The sequence below is a fragment of the Rutilus rutilus genome (genome assembly GCF_951802725.1).
Source record: "Rutilus rutilus genome assembly, chromosome: 4".
NCBI classification, from domain to species: Eukaryota; Metazoa; Chordata; class Actinopteri; order Cypriniformes; family Leuciscidae; genus Rutilus; species Rutilus rutilus.
This window is the reverse complement of record NC_140212.1, coordinates 3,376,718-3,396,987: the sequence shown is the minus strand read 5'-3', so window position 1 is coordinate 3,396,987 and position 20,270 is coordinate 3,376,718. Positions and strand designations below refer to the sequence as shown.

Below are 20,270 nucleotides of genomic sequence, written 5' to 3'. Positions count from 1 at the left end.
TTTACAACCAAAGGCTGTGCGATGTTGTGGCATCTTGAAAAATTAATTGATATTTACTGTGAGTGATGACAGCGTCTGGTCGTTCCAAGATGGCGGATGCATCAAAGTGAATGTGGTTTCTACATATATGTATATACATATCTATGTCTGCAACAATGTAAAATGTGTTACAAAAATAAGGTGTTATTAAGGTGAAAACTTATTCTAGCAGAGCCCATAAACAAAATCAAGACTTTGATGTAAAAGGGCATTTATGACCCTAATAAGCATTGTGCATTAATGGTCTACTTGTGTCTCTCTGCTGTGAGACAGAGACGTGTCTGATATTTCCACACTCCTGCGGCGTCCTTGACTACGGCAAACCGGCAGCGGCGGGTGTAATTCCACCCCGATCGGCCGAACGGAGGCTCAGTCCGTCTGAAGGGCAGAGAGCATCGTCTAGAAACAAGAGACAAACTATTCCGTATAACACTTAATATGAGCAAACGTGCCATACATCATTTTAATAAAGCATAATGCAACAACAACTACACAGCATAATGACAAATGGAGTGTTACTGCGAGTCATCCGGTCAGCACACAGGTGCCAAGACGGGGAAACGCACCTGTGTTTTTGTGCACGCCATCTATTAATAATCACACATCTGTGCTAATCTGCCACCTCATACAGTAAAGTGCAGATGATCCTCTCGCTCGGAGCGGAGGGGTGAAACATTGATCTGTGGGATAATGAAGCTCAACTTGTTCCGGAAGTAAAAATACTATTCAAAATGATTTTAGGTGATAAAGCAAAAACCTTTAAAGACAAAACCAAGCGCTCTCATGTTTTCAACTGAATTCACCTTCGTTAAAATTGTGTTTGTTATGAGTTCAAGGGTTATGTAGGCTAGGAAAAGGTATAACTGGTAGTAAACATGACATCAAAATGTGACATATAATCACTTGCTCCACCTCTTAAACAACTTTCCTTGTCAGCTGATCACCAAGGACACTTTCCCCCCATCCAATCAATTTACAATCACATTAGGTTTATTAGCTTGTTAGCTTAAACTGTGCAATTTAACATGCAATTCAAATACATAAATTATATATTTTTTTGTGTGCAGATTAACACAATAAAAATAAGGTCATAAGGTCATTCATTCTGCAAACACGTATGCATTTTACCTTGAGAGAAATGTGATTCATTTCTGAGCCGGCCAGTTTAGTTTTGCTTATGGAGAAAATTAATAAAAAAATTAACATACAAAAACATACAAATAATGAAAACAAGTGGGCAGCCACTGCTGAGCTCTGCATCTTTATCCACTGTAATGATCCATCAATCCAGATTTGAGTGATTCAGTATTAAATCAAAGCCATTACCCTTTAAGCGAACTCTGCTATTTTCACACAGGTGAACGTGACGCGCAGACAAGATTTGTGCAAATGCAATACACTCTGAGTCCATTAGCTAATCTCTGCTCAATGGACTCCATTAAAACGCTAAAAAAAGGATACCAATAATGGAAATGCCGGGTAAGCGTACAAATGTGAGTATTAAAATAAAAACATCATCTCTGAAGCATGCTAAATGAAGACTAGCATCTGCCAGCATCCAGAGCACAGCGAGCGGCCTGTGCGCGTAAATAAGAGCGTTTAATGCATCCCTCTCTTCTTCTTAAAGTCATAATCATGATGGATAAATGGAGCGGAGGCCGCACTGACACGAGTCAAATTCACTATGAGAGCTGCAACTACTCAATAGCTGCCGCAGAAACATCTGCGTTCTGCTGAACAGCTCGATTTACTGACCTTGAGTAGATGACAAAGAAAAAACTGTCCTTATTTATGCTGTTCCAACCCTAATGCGAACCATCAAATGAGGTTTCTGAGAACTACAGTTGGGAACTGAGAACTGGCTCTTATTCAGAGCATAAATAAAGGCAAGTCTCAAATTTATCAGCGAGTCTAATTCAGACTGGTTGAATCGGTTCAATGGAAATGGAAATAAACCGAACCGTTACTAAGTCAAATGTATATGACTTAATCGTGAGACTTAAATCAGTACAATTAAATCAACAAAAATATATAAATTCAATTTAGGCTTTAAACGAGTAAATAATAATTTATCCTTATTTACTCAACAAAATATCAAACAAAACCAGCGAAATATTTGTTTGGCATATTGTTGAGTTCAATTCTTCTTTAATAATCAAAATAAGAGTAAAGACGTTCAATGGAGCCCAAATCGATATATAGTATTGACTACTGAAAAATGTAGCTGGAGGTGTTATTGAAGGCTGAAAGAGACATGGTGCGTCACACACTTGAAGGATAGCGATGCAATGAGTAACAGATACTAACGTGTTGTCAGTTAATAGATGCACTTTAAATTGGAGGGCAGTCAAGACGAGTCAAACGCACACATTCAGTCGACAGCAAGTTGCCAAAACTATCAAACTTAATAGACTTTGGCTACACTCATGGTTCACACTGTAACCAATCCTGGCACTAATGCAGAGGAACGTGATCGAAACTGCCCGCCAGAGAAATAAAACATGTAAAAGTTTCCTGATTCACACCAGGATGTTGATGAGACCCACCTGGCAAGCAGACAGAAAGCTCGTTGTACCCCCCAAACGAGGCGTTGCGAATGAGTTTGCGTCCGTCTGGATGGGGCGGGCGGCCTGAGATGGTTCCTCCACAGGTGGAGAACCGGCGGCGGCCCAGAATCCCTTCTTGCTTCATCATGAGGGCGGGCGTAGGACGGCCTCACCCCGAGGAGGACGAGGCTGAGGGGCTGCTGTGGTAATTCGGCAGTCACCACAAACACACGTACACACGCTCAGACATACTCCACTGCTGCTAGTACTACAGCTGACCAACTGCGCTCTGAAAACACACAGGCTCTCTCTCTCAGTGTTACTCACTGCAGCCCGCCCTCCCTCTCCCTCTCGCTCGCTCTAGAGCGTCTGTGTGTGAGAGAGAGAGAGAGAGAAAGAGCCCCGTCTCAGATTCTTGGAAGGCACTGACAATCAGTGGAGAAAAAAAGAAGCTTAGAGCCGTTTCGTCACTAGATCTGTACCTCTTTTCTATTCTTTTCAGTTTCATTCTGATCTGACAGCATGATGTATGTGGTAAATCTGACAAAAACAGGGATGGATGGATGAATAAAGGGATGGATGGATAGATATAGGGATGGATGGATAGATAAAGGGATGGATGGATAGATATAGGGATGGATGGATGGATAGATAAAGGGATGGATGGATAGATATAGGGATGGATGGATGGATAGATATAGGGATGGATGGATGGATGGATATAGGGATGGATGGATAGATAAAGGGATGGATGGATAGATATAGGGATGGATGGATGGATGGATAGATATAGGGATGGATGGATGGATGGATATAGGGATGGATGGATAGATAAAGGGATGGATGGATAGATATAGGGATGGATGGATGGATAGATATAGGGATGGATGGATGGATAAAGGGATGGATGGATAGATATAGGGATGGATGGATAGATAAAGGGATGGATACAGGGATGGATGGATAAAGGTATGGATGGATGGATAAAGGGATGGATAGTTTTTATTTTATATATTTTGCATAAGGACAAAAAAAGTTGTATTCCAGATACACACACACACATATACATATATATATATATAGCAAAGTAAAAACACTGATCTTTTCCTGCATTCTTTCGGCAAAATTAACCTTTTTTTCATTCTCAGTATTCTCAATTACACCGTGATGTTTTATTTAAATCAGCATAAATTAGATGACAATACTATAAAACTCTCATAAATACTTTTCCATTTACATAATATATTTCCCATTATAGTATTAAGAAAGAGATTTGTACACATTATGGAAATGAGTATTGTGCTTGATGTGCTTAAGCTAAATGTCATGAAAATAATGTGAAATGCAAAAGCACATACAGTATATACATGTATGCAAAATATAATTTGAAATATGACTTGTTCTTAAAACATATTAATAAGCCTTCGTCAGATTCACTCAATGACTGAATCATTGCATGTTTCTATATTTTTGTGACTGTGACTCAGATCGGATTTTCTCTTTCCTTGTCTCTCTTTCAGAGATCCTGTATTAGAGAATGTTTAATGAAGGATGCTGTAGCTGAATATCTAAAACACATTCACGCCTCCTTCTCCTTCTCAGTGCTGGTGAAAACAGAATCAATCACACGAAGAACTGTCAAATCTCATTCGGCGAAGATACAGCCGCATATACATACATCTTTCACGAGCCTTTCATAAAACTCAAAGGTTTTATACGGTACTAAAGCAGGTTTATACTGTACTAAAACAATGTTACAGAGCCAAATCAAACTTACCATAGTCTCACACTTAGGTTACAATGCTAACTTTTCCAATCAAGCATCATTGACTTCAAGTAACGGACAATAAGAAACATTACATGGTGAAATTTAATACTTCTTTATATTTAATCACTAACCTAAGCTCTACATGAGCAAGCGCCACTAATTAAATATACATATGCATAAAATCTACATAAGCCAGTCAAAGATGCCTAAGTACGGGGAATTAGTTTGAATCCCTGAACCTAACAAGCTGTGCTAAACAATCCTAGTCACACTCGGATCTAGGGCTGCACAATATATCGAAATTATTAAAATATCGCAAATGTATATATCGCGATATGCATATCATAATCATGCAATAACTGGGGTCATGAACAACATACAAAGAGAAAATCACTCACTGCTCTTGTCTAAATAACTTTTGTAGCTTTAATAAGAATCAGTATTTAATTCATACAGTGAAAACTAAGCAGTGTTTTATTTTTACATCGATTTATTTAACAAAAGAAACTTAAATAATCCTAATGAAGGCCTTCCTGAAACCCTAAACCCTGTGGTTTACACAGTAAAACAGTGATGTTCACTTTCAGAAGTTGTAGGGATGTTTTCTTGGCACACAAACAATGTGAAACGCGTATTTAGGTTATATAATTTTAAATATATTTTATATTATTTTACACACATTATCATTATCGCATCGCATATCGAATATCGCATTATTTAATAAGTTATCGCATTTTTCTTCAATATCGTGCAGCCTTACTCGGATCCAAAGGGGGGAAAGCGATTTTCTTCATGTCAATTTAGAAGCTGTTTGAGAACAGGAGTTTGAGTTGGTCTCAGACTGTGACGCTCTAAAGCTCAGTACAGCGTACAGTGTTTCTGGTCAGTGAACTGGAGAAGAGCTCCAGATGAATCAGAGTAAAGGATAAAGCAGTTCAAGAGGCTTTTAAACACCTTTTTTCTTTCCAATCATAATTCACACTGGGCATCTTAACCAATCAGAGCATTCCTCCCAGAGTCTTGCTGATGTCGCTCTGAAGTTGCTAGGCAACAGTCTCACCAAAAAGAACCAGGAGCACCAAACGGATGAGACAGCAGGATGGCTGTGAATGATGCCCTGATTAAAATAACTAATTAAGATGCTCTGGTGGATGTATAATTCAAAGCCTATTGCTCATTATCTTGTGCTGAATGGAAGTTATGCTTCATTTGAGCGGCATTTAACAACCCAAGACCCCTCTCTCTCTCTCTCTCTACTGACCAACCAGTCTATTTACCGACCTGTCTGTCTATCTATCCATCCATCCATCTATCAATCTGTCTATCCATCCATCTATCAATCCATGTATCTACAGATCAATCAATCAATCAATCAATCTGTCTATCCATCCATTAATCCATCCATCTATCCATGTCTCTACAGATCTATCTATCCATCTGTCAATGTATCAGATCAATCTGTCAATCCATCCATCAATCCATTCATCCATGTATCTACAGATCAATCAATCAATCAATCAATCAATCAATCAATCAATCTGTCTATCCATCCATTAATCCATCCATCCATGTCTCTACAGATCTATCTATCCATCTGTCAATGTATCAGATCAATCTGTCAATCCATCCATCAATCCATTCATCCATGTCTCCTGATGGGCTCAAGACCAAATGGCTAGAGTGTAGTAAACAATTAAACAGCCAAATTCCTGAATCTGTAGATATATAGACAGATAGATGGATAGATAGACAGATGGATGGATAGGAACATCGTTCCTGTCTATCCATCCATCTGTCTATCTATCCATCTATCTGTCTATATATCTACAGATTCAGGAATTTGGCTGTTTAATTGTTTACTACACTCTAGCCATTTGGTCTTGAGCCCATCAGGAGAGTCTTTACGGGCTGATTGTGTCTCTGAATTACGTGATATGGCAGGCGAGTCAACGGCTAACTTCAGCAGGTATCTCTGCTGGTAATCCGTAAAGCTAGCGAGCACAATCAAACACGGCAGGCGATGTTCCTTTAGCCAAAGATTGGTGAAAACATGCCCACTTTAGCTCTGAGCCGTAAGCTGTGCGCTGATGACGGCAGTCATAGATCTGGAGGAATTCCTCTGGGGACGAGGATCTGTTTATCCACGGTGGAGGGGGAAGTCAGACCATCTGACCCACACACACATATAGTAAACTATGTGGAAAAACACCCGAGGTCAACACCATGTTAATCTTTTCCATAAAAAGCCACCTGATTTGTACTCAAGTGCAGTCTGTTCCTTTAATTCTTAAACCCTTTGTATCTTATTGTGTGGTACGTTCATTGAGCTCAATTCATTTTCTCAGTAGTGTGTTATCTGCAACAGTCAGTGTGTGTGAGAGAGTTTTTGTAGTAACCTGAGCAGGTGTGGGAATTCCTCATGCGAAACTGATCTCCGCAAGAAAAACATTTACGGTTTGAACTCTTTCCCACTCAACTAAATGAGTAACTCAGCAGGTTAAACTGAACTAGCGTATTAGTGTCAGCAGCAGCCGAGCGGTTAATGATTCAGACCACTGTACTATTCACAAAGACGATTCAGAGAACCGTATAACCGTGCTTGTGGCTGTAACGAGTGGTTGACTATAGTTTACACGATCCTTAGATGAGAGCAAAGTAATCTAAATGTATAAATACGGAGAAAAAGCAAGCTCAATTATCTAATATCAGCTGATATATGCAATATTGACCGATGGTGATACATTGAAAAACACTAAAATCAGCCGATAACCACTAGAGTAGATGTATTGTGCATCCCTAACAAAAAAATAGAGAAGATATAAATTGTAAATTTAAAAAACTAAAATACCAGCCAACAAGTGGCCAGCATATTTTAACTTTAGTATTGTTTAAAAAGCATCCCAGGATGCACCTCATGACGCTGGTTGAATATAGCTCAAATATATGACTCCACGTGAGTGGTAAAATAAGCAAAAGCAACACATATGATGCTTTCCGACAGCATGTGTTTGAGACCTGGTCAATGCACTAATGGTGCTAAAGTCTTCGTCTCTGGAAGCCACTGGAAGCCTTATGCAATCCGGCTATGAGCCTGGATTACCAGCCTAACAAATAAGCGTTATGAGTCAGACAACATTTAATTCTACTCAACAAACCTCCCAGACAACTAGTATCCTCAAGAAACCAATCTCATCTGTCATCTTCAAGGTGAAATACTCCACCACAAAATGTGTTTATGACATTTTAATGAGTAGATTTACTAAAACTTGAATTCTGTTCTCACCAGGTACCATTGCAGGCAAAGGAGGCTATAACTATACAAACAAACAACATGAAATAATTATACAAAGCATACTCTAACTACCGGTAAGCATTAGAGTACTAGCACTAGTTAAGTACTTGCCTTGTGTGCAGGAAGATTAATATACAAGTCATTCATACAAAAAAGTTTTACGTCCAACCCTCTCCATTGACGATCAAACATTCATTGGTCCACAGAATTGCCATAATATTCCCAGACAGTAGACGAAATGTGAAAAGCATGCTCACACCTGACCTCCCATATGCAAATTACCCTGCGTCTGATTGGCCACAGTGACGGAACATCTAGGAAAGGCAACTTCTGATTGGCTGAGTTGCGTTCTGTGTGTGCACATTAACCTCATTTACTGACGGGCTGTAATCCAATAAATCCAGGCCAAGCACACATGCTCTTGTCTCAAACAGAGCAAGAAGGCCAGTAAAGAGGATTTGTGCGCATCTCAGTTGGCGTACTGATGCTATTCCGGGTGCGTTCTCACCGGGAGAAAGCTGCGTCTCGTGTCGGGTTGCTGCTGAGAACGGCACTGAATAATTGAGTGAAACGTGGCCCACATCTGCAAAGATGAACTCACAATGAAACTTTCTATTATACATCTGTAATCATCAGAACACACCCAATCTCCTGTGATTCATCCGAGAATATATACAGGAGAGGTTGAATGGGCTTTCAAAAGAATGGCGAGGTGCAATTACTGTTGCTATGGAGACCTGACATGATGCGAGAGGGTTTCGAAGGCACTGAAAGGTTTTGTGCAGATGTGATGGTGTGTGTTGTGTGTCAGCGTCAAGCCTTCCGGAACCATGAAAAACAACCGTCACGCCACACATATGACGCTCCAAACGCGACGCTTGAATCAGGGAACACACAACACGCTCTACAAACAGGAACGCGGTGCATTTAATCAGATTAAAATCATCATTATAAAAGCCAAATCCTCTGAAAACATTAATAACTGCGGTGTACAGATGTGAGACTGGAGTGTGTGTGGCTGTACATGACAGGGATTATGGCGATCACATGGACACTCCACATACCATCAGAGTGTGAACTTTGACTGCACAGGACTGTCAGGGTCTAGCACCTTTTTGCTCTACTTTTTTGGTTTTCAAGGACTTCAATCAGAGATCGCACTTATCAAACAAAATCTTTATTATCTCTCAAACCCTAAAAAAGGATAAATAGATAAATTAAAATATACTAATAAAACAAAATGGTACATATAAAGTGCAGCACACGCAAAGTATGCAATGACTGTGGCAACTTTTAGTATGGGAACATTAACAAAGCCCTAGAAGAGAAGAGCAAATAGAAAGAGTGAACCTCTTATACGATTCTTATTAAAGGGGTGGTATAATGCCCTTTTTACAAGATCTAAAATAAGTCTCTGATGTCCCCAGAGTGTGTATGTGAAGTTTTAGCTCAAAATACCCCACAGATATTTTTATATAGCATGTTAAAATTGTTACTTTTTGAGGGTGAGCAAAAACGCACCGTTTTTGTGTCTGTTCCTTTAAATGCAAATGAGCTGCTGCTCCCGGCACAGGGGGCGGAGCTTCAAGAGCTCGTGTCCTTTTACCTCACACAGACGTGCACTGAAAATTTCAACAACTTTTAGCCTCTTATGTTCAAACCGAAGTCAGAAAGATGGAGAGACTCAAGAAGAAATGACAACATGTAGAAGCAACACAACATTTCTGAATGGTTAGTTGATGAATTAAGTAGCTTATGTGTAGTTAACTATCTTCTAGTCATTGATTAGCATATTCTGTCAAGATAATCTATAAATCGTGTTCCCGGGGGCGGGGTTTATGTCAATTTTAGGGTTGGTGATGTCACTAACCATTACTAAATGTAACTAAATATTTTTTGTTGTTGTTTTTTTAAACTCAAATTACAGATATAAGGTATCCAAAATACTACTTACAACTTATTTAATAATATATATTAAATACAAAGTTTGTAATGGCTATTATTATTCAAAAATGTATATTTTATTTAATAATGTTGGATTACAATTGAAAGGATACTATGAGAAATATATTGCTGTCCTCATTCAAACTGCTGTCAATGAAGGAACTGCTCAAAGAGTGATATCTTGCCAATAACATAGTTTAAAGTGTAACCAGAAAGATTCAGTACAGAACATTTCTGTGACATTTTTCAAATTGCAATTTTACCATTCCTTGATTGCTTGATTTGATTTACATGACTATAGGAACTGTGTTAATTAGAAACTAAACAATAAAAGGCTGCACATGTGTGTTCTGGTCTGGTTTTATGACACTTCAGCAGCCTCTAGTGGTGAAAACCAACACTAGACAGGGGAAAACTGCTCTGGTAAAGTCAACAAAGTGTTAAAGTAATCAGAATTGACTTTGCTTCTGGTCCCATTATGTTATATATATCATTTTCAAAACCTTTTAGAACAATGTAATAACCTCTTTGCAATGAATATTTGTACTGTAACGAATAACTAGATGTCCTCGTGCTCTGTGCATAGTGTAATATTGTATTGTATACATTGTTTGCCACTGTACATGTGTCTATTGTGCATATATCCTATACTTGTTATCCATACCATCATGTAGTGGAGATTGCACCACCTGTACACTTCATGTGTTCATGGTGTTTTGACAATAAAGTGATTTTATTTTTTTTACCTCTCAAACCACTTTACAGCTGATGTAACCAGGGAAATGTAACCTGTAAACTGAACTGGTCTGGGATCAGATTTCCACTCTCATGCAGATGAGACCTTTAAAACGTCTCGGGCAGACTGACCACAGAGCCTTCAGCCCCTAGAGACTTCTGGGGGAAATCCGTGTGGTGGTGTGTGTTCTCTTACCGTGGGTGAAGCTGACGCCCGGGCTGAGGGAGGGGCTTGCGAGCAGGTCTTTACTGGGCGTGTGAAGCCCCGCCTCCTTCCCACGCTGACTCATCCTTCCCGGGGTCAGAAGCGCCGCATCATCACCGGGCATTAAGGCAGCTGTGGGAAAATAACAGGGAGAAAAGATGCATTTATAAAACAACTGAACGCTGAATCAGTGGCTGGTTTTCACACTACAGACAATTTTTTTAGGATTGTTCTGGTAAAATCTGGTTTTAAGGCTCTCTAGCCTTTTTTTTTTTTTTTTTTTTTTGCACTGGTCAATTTTGAGATTTTGGGCTATTTGGCTTTTCATTACATGTTTATTTTTTCAGTCTACTGGAAAGACACAATGAAAAAAAAATGGTAACACTTTACAATAAGGTTCATTAGTTAATGTACATGAACTAACAATGATCGATACATTTGTTACTGTATTAGTTGATCTTTGTAAACGTTAGTTACTAAAAATACAGCTGTTTATTGCTTGTTCATGTTAGTTCACAGTGCATTAACTAATGTTAACAAATGCAACCTTTGCTTTTAATAACATATTAGTAAATGTTGAAATTAATATTAACTAAGATTGAGTGTTTAATACACTATCTATTTGATGTCTGTAGATTTCATTTAAAATAATAATAATAATAATAATGTGTTTAATTTGTATAGAGCCTTTTCCCAAGCTCAAGGACGCTTCACAATATCAGTAAGGAACTTCAAACATAATCAGTTAAATGGACAGTAGACATTTGCCAAGTCCAAGACATGAGCGACTGCAGTTGCATATCGCATAGTGCAAACAGTCGAATACACACAGAAACCATAACATTGTAATTACAGAGAGCAAAGCAGTCCAAAACAGTATTTAAACGAGTACTATTAGAACAGGGAGTGTCGATGTGGATGTTAAAGTCACCAAACAAGATTAGTTGGGACGATGGAGCACAAGCTAACGTTAGCAGTTCATGGAGTTCGCAGAAAAGAATCGTATGATTGAGTGATAAAAAGAGATAAACTTTCATATATCAAAAAAATAAATCCTGGCGTCATCCAATGTTTAGCTTTCTGTTCTGGAAATGAGTGCATATTTAATTAGATAATGCTGCATTTGCATTTCAGAAAACTAGTACAAAAATGTTTGAAACTTAATTGGGGAAGTATTGTGAAATCTAGGAGTTATTTTTTTAATGTCCTATTCTTAAGGCATCTTGCCTTAATTGGATTTTAACACTGTGATTCTTTTGATTTCAAATGACAAAAGAAATTAAATATCTTTGAGTTGCATACGCCAAAAAGCCATATTTTTGTTTGCTGTCTGTCTGACTCCGAGATGCACATTGTGTTGTACAGCGCTCCCTCTAGTGGCCAACGCACAGAATAAAAACAGGCAAAATTATTACATGGTATTGTGCTGAAACTCTTATCTGTAATACTATTATTAATTTTCTCACTGCAACAAGATTGCCGTAAATCAGTAATGATTGTGTTTGGGCATGACTTCAGCTGAGAAAATTAAATGCACATCAAAATCTGCATAAGAATGATCTAATGACGCAGTGCAAAATGTGTAAGGGGAAATAACACAAGCTTCTTGTGAATACGTACATAGCACAGACACACACACACACACACACACACACACACACACACACACACACACACACACACACACACACACACACACACACAGCTTAATGTGATTTAAAAAAGTCAAAGAGAAGCTGAACCGACAAAGCTGAATAATTTTTATGCTAATCATTCATTAGAGATGCTTGTTTGAGATGAAATCTGAATATTTTACCATCATCACTGAAACTGTGAAACTAATTACTAATGAGCCAATTAACCAAACAGCCATGTAAGAACATATAACACACACACACACACGCACACATTTTCAAAAAACATAGTTTTGCATGATTTATAAGCTGTTTTACTCATGAGGACCAAAAAATGTCCCCCCAGGATTTCAGATATTGTGGGGACATTTTATCCCCATAATGTAGGGTTTACCTGAACCACCCACACACACACACACACCCACACACACACACACACACACACACACACACACACACACACACACACACACACACACACACACACACACACACACACACACACACACACACACACACACACACACACAGAGATGACACACAGATGACACACAGGTGAATGTCAGCTTCTTACCTGTGGTGACAGGGTTCTCTCTGCTCTCTGCATGATGCTGAACACACAGACACACAGAGACACACACACACACACACACACACACACACACACACACACATCAAGGGTCCGCCAGGCAGTGTTGGTTTTGGTGTTGGTGAGATTTTGTGCGTTGTGACACGTTGGCAGCAGACAGACAGACGGCATGGGAAAAAAGGACAAAAAAAGACAAACAGGGGAAAAAAGAAAAGCAGCATTAGTTAAAAATGACAAACACAATGACGCATAAGACACTGGCAACAAAATCAAACTGAACAGACACTAAGCAGAACACACACACACACACTCTTGTACATCTATCTTTATGAGGACATTCATTGACACAATGCAATCTCTAGCCGCTTACCCTAACCCTACCCATCACAACTAAGTGCCTAACCCGACCCCTGACCCTAAACCGACCCTTAACCTCAATATAACCTTATCCCTAAAAACCAAGTCTTGACCCTCAAACAGGCCTTTAAAGGGCTCTCAGAAAGTGAGGACCGGACAACATGTCCTTTACTCTCTTTGTCCTCACTCCAATGGTCTAAAACTCAAACTGGTCCTCACAAAGATAGTTGTACAAGTACACACACACACACACACACACACACACTCCGGACAATGTGGATTAGCACAGATTATAGCTCTGGGATTCTAACTGGTCGGCACATCTGTCAATCACAGTACGACAAACACACTTGTGACAGTAATTGGCAAATGAAGCAGGTTTGAGGTCACGCAAGTTATCGTTTGATTAATAAAGATGCCAGAGCTGCGCTGGATGGGTGTAATTGAATTAAACCTACAGAACGTGTTCATGTTAATGCCCTGATCATGAGCACGAATGACACCTCAGATCGTGAGGACTGCTGTTCATTAGCTTGCGTAATCAAAAAGAACATATTTGGCATTTAACTAACTAGTCTAATCATGTCCGTCTGTCTGAATTAACGATACACCAGCCTACCTAATCTGTTGCAATATTTTAGCTCTGTACAAATATAATTTAATAACAGTTAGAGCGGATTGAAAAGCTCAAGGATTTATGATGTTTGACCACTTATGACAGTATCAAAGCCGTTTCAGCATTACTGGGATTAAGGATATAAAACACAGAATCAATCCAAAAAAAAAGCCTCTTTCACTTTGAATGAATAAATAAATAACAACAACAACAACCAGGCAGCTAACGGAATAAATAAGTCGAAGTTGAAGTAATAAAATGACTAAAACTGAAATAATTATTTTTAGTTAATTAAGTTAAAGCTAAATAGAAATATATATATATATATAAAAACACTAAGCTGAATATATAAAACCAAAAGCCAATTCAAAATATTAATAAATACTATAATAGTATGTAATAATACTAAAACAACACTGATTGTATTCAATGAAATACTTCATATTTTAAGGCAATTGCAGAAGGTCATCTGGCTATTTAATGTAAAGAGAAGATATGAAAGCTATAATATACAATGCACTAGGAGTATCCCATTCTCCAGCTCAGCCAATGAGAGCAACTGAAGCCGTTCTTATCAAAACATATTTCTATCATGAACAACGGCATGTTTTCATTGCACAGCCGGAAAAGCATCTGTTCGATAATCCTTAAACAACTCGATGTCGGCTCCGCTTCCTCCTGCAAGAAAGCGTCCAGCATCTGTGTTGATGTTACTGCCCATGCTTGTCTATTCGGTTTCCTGATAAAACTGTCGGATGAGCAACAACTTCCTGATGATTCTGAAGGCCTCAAAAGTTCCCATTCACTGTAGCGATCATCTGAGCCATTTAACCAAACCATGACTATTGTCATTAGGCTATCTTCTGATGGGACATTTCTCCTTAAGAATTTGTGAAGATTTCAATTTGATAATATGTGACCCTGGATCACAAATCCAGTCACGAGTCGCACGGGTATATTCGTGGCAATAGCCAACAATACATTGTATGGGTCAAAATTATCAATTTTTCTTTTATGCCAAAAATCATTAGGATATTAAGTAAAGATCATGTTCCATGAAGATATTTTGTAAATTTCCTATCGTAAATATATAAAACATGTATTTTTGTGAGTGAATGAAGCACAATCGTGAACATAAATGAACAACTTTAAAGGCGATTTTCTCAATGTTTCGATTTTTTTGCACCCTCAGATTCCAGATGTTCAAATAGTTGCATCTCGACCAAATATTGTCCTATCCTAACAAACCATACATCAATGGAAAGCTTATTTATACAGCTTTCATGTGATGTATAAATCTCAATTTCAAAATTGTGACCTATGTGACTGGTTTTGTGGTCCAGGGTCACATATTAGAATATTAAAAGGTGCACTCTGATTTGGCAGTCATCTTGGACTTGCCACATGCATCAAGCAAAAGCGCTTCGGCTATGAATGCCACGATTCAAAGCCAGCCCTCTTTAATTTATCCAGTGAGCAAAAGTGTCTGATAATAAGACGGTTAGCAAGATAGTGCAAGTATTATTCAGCTGGTCATGTGATGTCGGCCCCCATGACGTCGGCTCATTACCATGTGAATGAAACGTTTTTTAAAGTCCTTTATGACTGGAGTCTTCCTCTCATGTGTGCGTACGTCATTTTAAACCGACTTTTAAAAAACACTGGACATTTACTTGGGGGTCAAACTTTTATTACAATTTGCAGAGTGCACCTAAAAATTTTCATTTTTCATTACACATTCACATTACGTTTAGCTTTTTTTTTGTTTTTACAGAAATTAATACTTTAATTTACCAAGGATGCATTGAACTGTTGAAAAGATGTTAACTATAACATTAACTATAAAGCTTTTGATTTCAAATATGCTCTTTTAAAAAAATGTATTCATATCCTGATGAAATTTTTTGCATGGTTTTCACACAAATATGAAGCAGCACAATTGTTTTCAACATTAATATAATAAGAAGATTTGTTTTAAAGCCAAAAATCATCATTTCAGAATGATTTCTGAAGGATCATGTGACACTGAAGACTGGAGTAATGATGCTGAAAATTCAGCTTTGATCACAGGAATAAATTACACTTTATTCAAAATGAAAACTGTCATTTTAAAAAATAATATTTTACAAAATTACTGTTTACCATATTTTTTGAATAAATAGATGCAGCCTCGGTGAGCATAACAGACTTTAAATAAAAAATATATATAAAACGACCACAATTTTTTTTTTAAATGATAGTGTATGTATTCAGACTCACAAAGAAGTCAGTCAGTACATTCTCAGATTGCAGAACAAACTAAATGCTGATGTAATGCTGACGTTCTCAAGGTTTTTCCGGACACATATTTAGTTCTCCTGTGGTGCCGGTCTGATGCAAAATTATGGTAATGACACTCGATTCTGTCTGGAGGAATGAATCAATGCAATTGCTCATCACCAGCACCACATGGAGTCTGTTTACTCCCTCTTCAGCACTAAATATGAGAGAAAAATCAACATAATTCTGCTAAATGAATTTACATATGGTCCAACATAGCTGAACATATGATCAAATTAGGCAAGATATACAACGAACACGCAAGGCCCAAACATGGTGCAAATGATCCTCCAAACAGCATCTGGCACATCGATCCAATCAATCCGCTGAGCTTCCTCAAGCTTTGACTCATTCAAAGTCAATATACTCACATAGTGGGCATAATGAATGACCTAAACATAAACACACACACACACACACACATGCCGATACACTGATAACTCCTAAAAATCAGCTAATTGGATTAACCTGTTTACATACAAACCTATAACCTGCCAACGCAAACCACGTTTACAATACTTTATATATATATATATATAAAAAAATTATATTTATATATATACTGACGTCAAATAGTCATTATTCTTGCATCAGACTCATGAGTAGGGCTGCACGATTTGGGGAAAATGTCATATTGCGATAATTGAGGTCAATATTGCGATTGCGATATGCGATATAATAAACAAATGGTTTCATGAGTCAACTTGCTTGGTTCTCAAGGAAAATAAATGCACACACAGATTAGTGATAATCTGCCTAAAGAAAAAAGTTCTTTAGTCAAGAGCAGTGAGTGTTTTTCTCTGTTCGCTATGTTCTTTGATTAACTTTAGCGACAGATATAATTAGTGGCTACTGTGTACTGTCCCTTTAAGACCAGCCGCTGCTGACAGAGACGCGGATCTCACATGTGCCTCATTCTCTCACGAGTCACAACTCTTCACGTTCATCATAAGACTACTCTTATGTTATTAAGATACTAGACAAAAAGACATTTTGGCATAATTGTGTGTGTTATTGTTCGTTCAAGCTCGAAAGAGAGCTGTATTCTTCTGGCATGTTGTTTTGTGCGCACGCACGATATTAGCGCGAGTCTTTCTGTGTGTCACAATCAGGACATTCACAGGCAGCGCGTTCTTTTTTGTCTTATCGCGCATGAATGGTTTAAAAGCATTTGCATGAATAAGAGTGGGATCGTGTAACACTATAGCCAAAGGATGCCAAAAATGAACAGATGCTGCGTTAATTGCGTTAACAGCGCTAAATTGTTTATTTAATATACAATCGCAGCATTTTGCGTCATATAATCGCGTAGGCTTGACATCGCGATTGCGATACGATTAATCGTGCAGCACTACTCATGAGTATTTCATTTGTTATGTGAGATGTGATGTTCAATAAATAAGCAGTATTTTGACTGTACCACTTCTACTTCGGTTGCATGAGATGAGAACATATTTATATTATATTTTATATTTCTATAATTGCTTGGGTCAAGAAAGAATCAGAGTTTGCGATATATCTCCTCCTCCAGTTCCACAAACGCTCGCTCTGTCTGGATGCACTTAAATTAGCAGCAAGGTTGGTTTTCTGTAACGTATCACACATGCGCACTTCAATAAACCAACAGAATTCTGGTTGAGTTAGTTAGTAGTGTGTTAAAGGATTAGTTCACTTTCAAAAAATTGTGTGTGGATAATTTACTCACCCCGATGTCAACCAAGATATCCATGTCTTTCTTTCATTAGTCGAAAAGAAATTGAGGTTTTTGAGGAAAACACTCCAGGATTTTTCTCCATATAATGGACTTCAAAGGCACCCAACTATTCCAATGTTCAAAGAAGGTTCAAATGTCCGTCTCAAAGCAGCTTCAAAGTCTCGACACGATCCCAGTCCAGAAATAAGGGTCTTATCTCGCGAAACGATCAGTCATTTTCTAAACTTTTTTTAATATATATATATATATATAAGCTTTTTAACCTCAAATGCTCGTTGGAAAGGTCACGCGTCACGTCATCTATATAAGTTATTTGTCTGTGTACTCCGGTTCAAAAAGGTAGGGAAGGGCGTAAAACTCCATCTCATTTTCTCCTCCAACTTCAAAAGCGTCCGTCATCTTTGTTTTAATTTATTATTATTTATTTATTTAATTCGTGACCTTTCCATCGTGATCACGTAATACTTGGCGCATCTCAGAGATGGTACAAGACTGGAATTTGTGGTTAAAAGTGTATAATTGTTTGTTTGTTTGTTTGTTTTTAGAAAATGACATCGTTAGTTTCGCTAGATAAGACCCTTATTTCTGGACTGGGATCGTGTCGAGACTTTGAAGCTGCTTTGAGACGGACATTTGAACCTTCTTTGAACATTGGTATAGTTGGTTGCCATTGAAGTCCATTATATGGAGAAAAATCCTGGAATGTTTTCCTCAAACACCTTAATTTCTTTTCGAATGAAGAAAGAAAGACATGGATATCTTGGATGACATCGGGGTGAGTAAATTATCAGCAAAAACGTTTTTGAAAGTGAACTAATCCTTTAAACTGGCGGTTATGGTAAGAGGTGGGAAATTTCCCAAACACGCTCGAAGCACTTGACCGATCACAACACACTGATCCAGCCGACCAATCAGAGCACATTGTGCTTTTCAGAAGGAGGGGCTTCATAGAGATAGGAACTAAACAGAGCGTTACTGACAAACTGGGAAGAGAGGAGCTGCAACAATTTTACATTAAAGCATGAAAACCTATTCTAGCAGAGCCCAAAAACAAAATCAAGACTGATGTAAAAGTGCATAAAAGGTCCCCTTTAAGCCATTTATGATGACATTTTTTTACATGACCACATGCATTGTCTTATTATTAAGCATACTCAGGTTAAGAACGTGCATGTAAACGCGCTTAATGAATGTTATTTAACTAAATACAGTCAGAGGAGTATTTTGTAATTCAAGGTGTATCATGTGACTAAGAAAGAATATTTCACAGATGCACATTTTCTCACTGATTAATCTAATGGTGCTTTCGACACTCGGCTCAGCGGTCTTGTTTAAAGTTTAAGTATGTTTCATGCCCCAGCTGCCAACGTTTTGTGAAACCACCTTGATTTACAGTCCCGTAAACGACTGTTTAAGCATCTTCTGGATGAGTCAAGCGGCCTGCGAAACAAAGACGACAGCTGATGTTTTAAACCCTCAGCGTTCGGGTGTTTTCCAGCAAATCCACAGGGAGATTAATGTGAAACACTCAAGAGCATTCGACGTCCGCTTGCATGCACAAACACACGTGGATTTCAGCAGCAGCAGCAGTCACAGTCGACGGGCTGATACGCGATTCCTGCTGGATCAGCACTGTCGTGACCTTAACACCAAGTCACTGAAAAACAACAAGAAAAACCCCACAGAAGCATCGACAGCCAGAGCAGAAGATTTCTGAAACACCTAGAAAGAGGCGTCGCTCATCCGGAGGCGGTATAGGCGGTCCTGAGGGCACAATTACAGAGAAATAAAGCACTTCTAAAGCACTCACAAAAGCTTTTAGGAATGTGCAAAACTCTTTTCAGGCAAAACCACCGACTGCATGATTTTAATATATGTATTGCACATTTCTTTTTGGTCTTCTGAAAGTCATGGATAATTAGGCTGTTAGGCATGAGACGTGCATTCAAAAATAGCTTCAAGGAATACTTGTATCTAGACTCAATCTCAAAAGCAAAATGATTGCGACAGGACAAAAACTGCACAGAAATCAAGACATAAACTGAATTCTAGACACAGGGGATTATACTCATTGTTTTACGGGACTGACACACAATCAAAGCCTATTGGTTTAAAGTTGTGGTTGAATTGAGTCGCATATCTGGTTTGGTCTTGAAGTCATACCATTATATCATTACTTCTTACATTTAGCTGTTTTTAACGTGCTAACTTTTGCTGCCAGAACATTTATTTCTGTATATTCTCCACTGTTTCTGTTGATCAACATTCTTTCTGAATGATTATTATATTTTAAGAGATTACATTTTTGGGTTGTTGTGCAAGGAAAAACATAGCAAACCATGTGTAAAATGACATTTATATGGCCAGGCAGGAGACTTGGTTAAACGGGTGTAAGTGGTATGAGATAATAGCCAAAACTCACTTTGCCTGTCAACAAATCATGTTACACAACTTGGGCGAATGGTAATGCGTTTCACTTCATTAATATTCATGAGCTGCTGATCTTTATTCA

General features: G+C 38.3%; 1 protein-coding gene across 7 annotated transcripts in view; it reads right to left on the bottom strand.

The window, feature by feature from the left end:
- osbpl8 (oxysterol binding protein-like 8) overlaps window positions 1-20,270 on the bottom strand; it is a 78,818-nt gene that overhangs the window by 22,767 nt on the left and 35,781 nt on the right. For 2 of the 7 annotated variants that reach the window (XM_084407297.1, XM_084407298.1), the window contains exons 3-4: window positions 12,738-12,774; window positions 10,521-10,661 (exon numbers count right to left, since the gene is read on the bottom strand). In XM_084407297.1, coding sequence (XP_084263423.1) covers window positions 10,521-10,661; window positions 12,738-12,774 — 178 coding nt within the window. Of the gene's footprint in view, window positions 1-2,585; window positions 2,955-7,756; window positions 7,937-10,520; window positions 10,662-12,737; window positions 12,775-20,270 lie in introns of those variants that run through there. The other 5 variants (XM_084407303.1, XM_084407299.1, XM_084407300.1 and 2 more) reach the window with 4 other exon arrangements.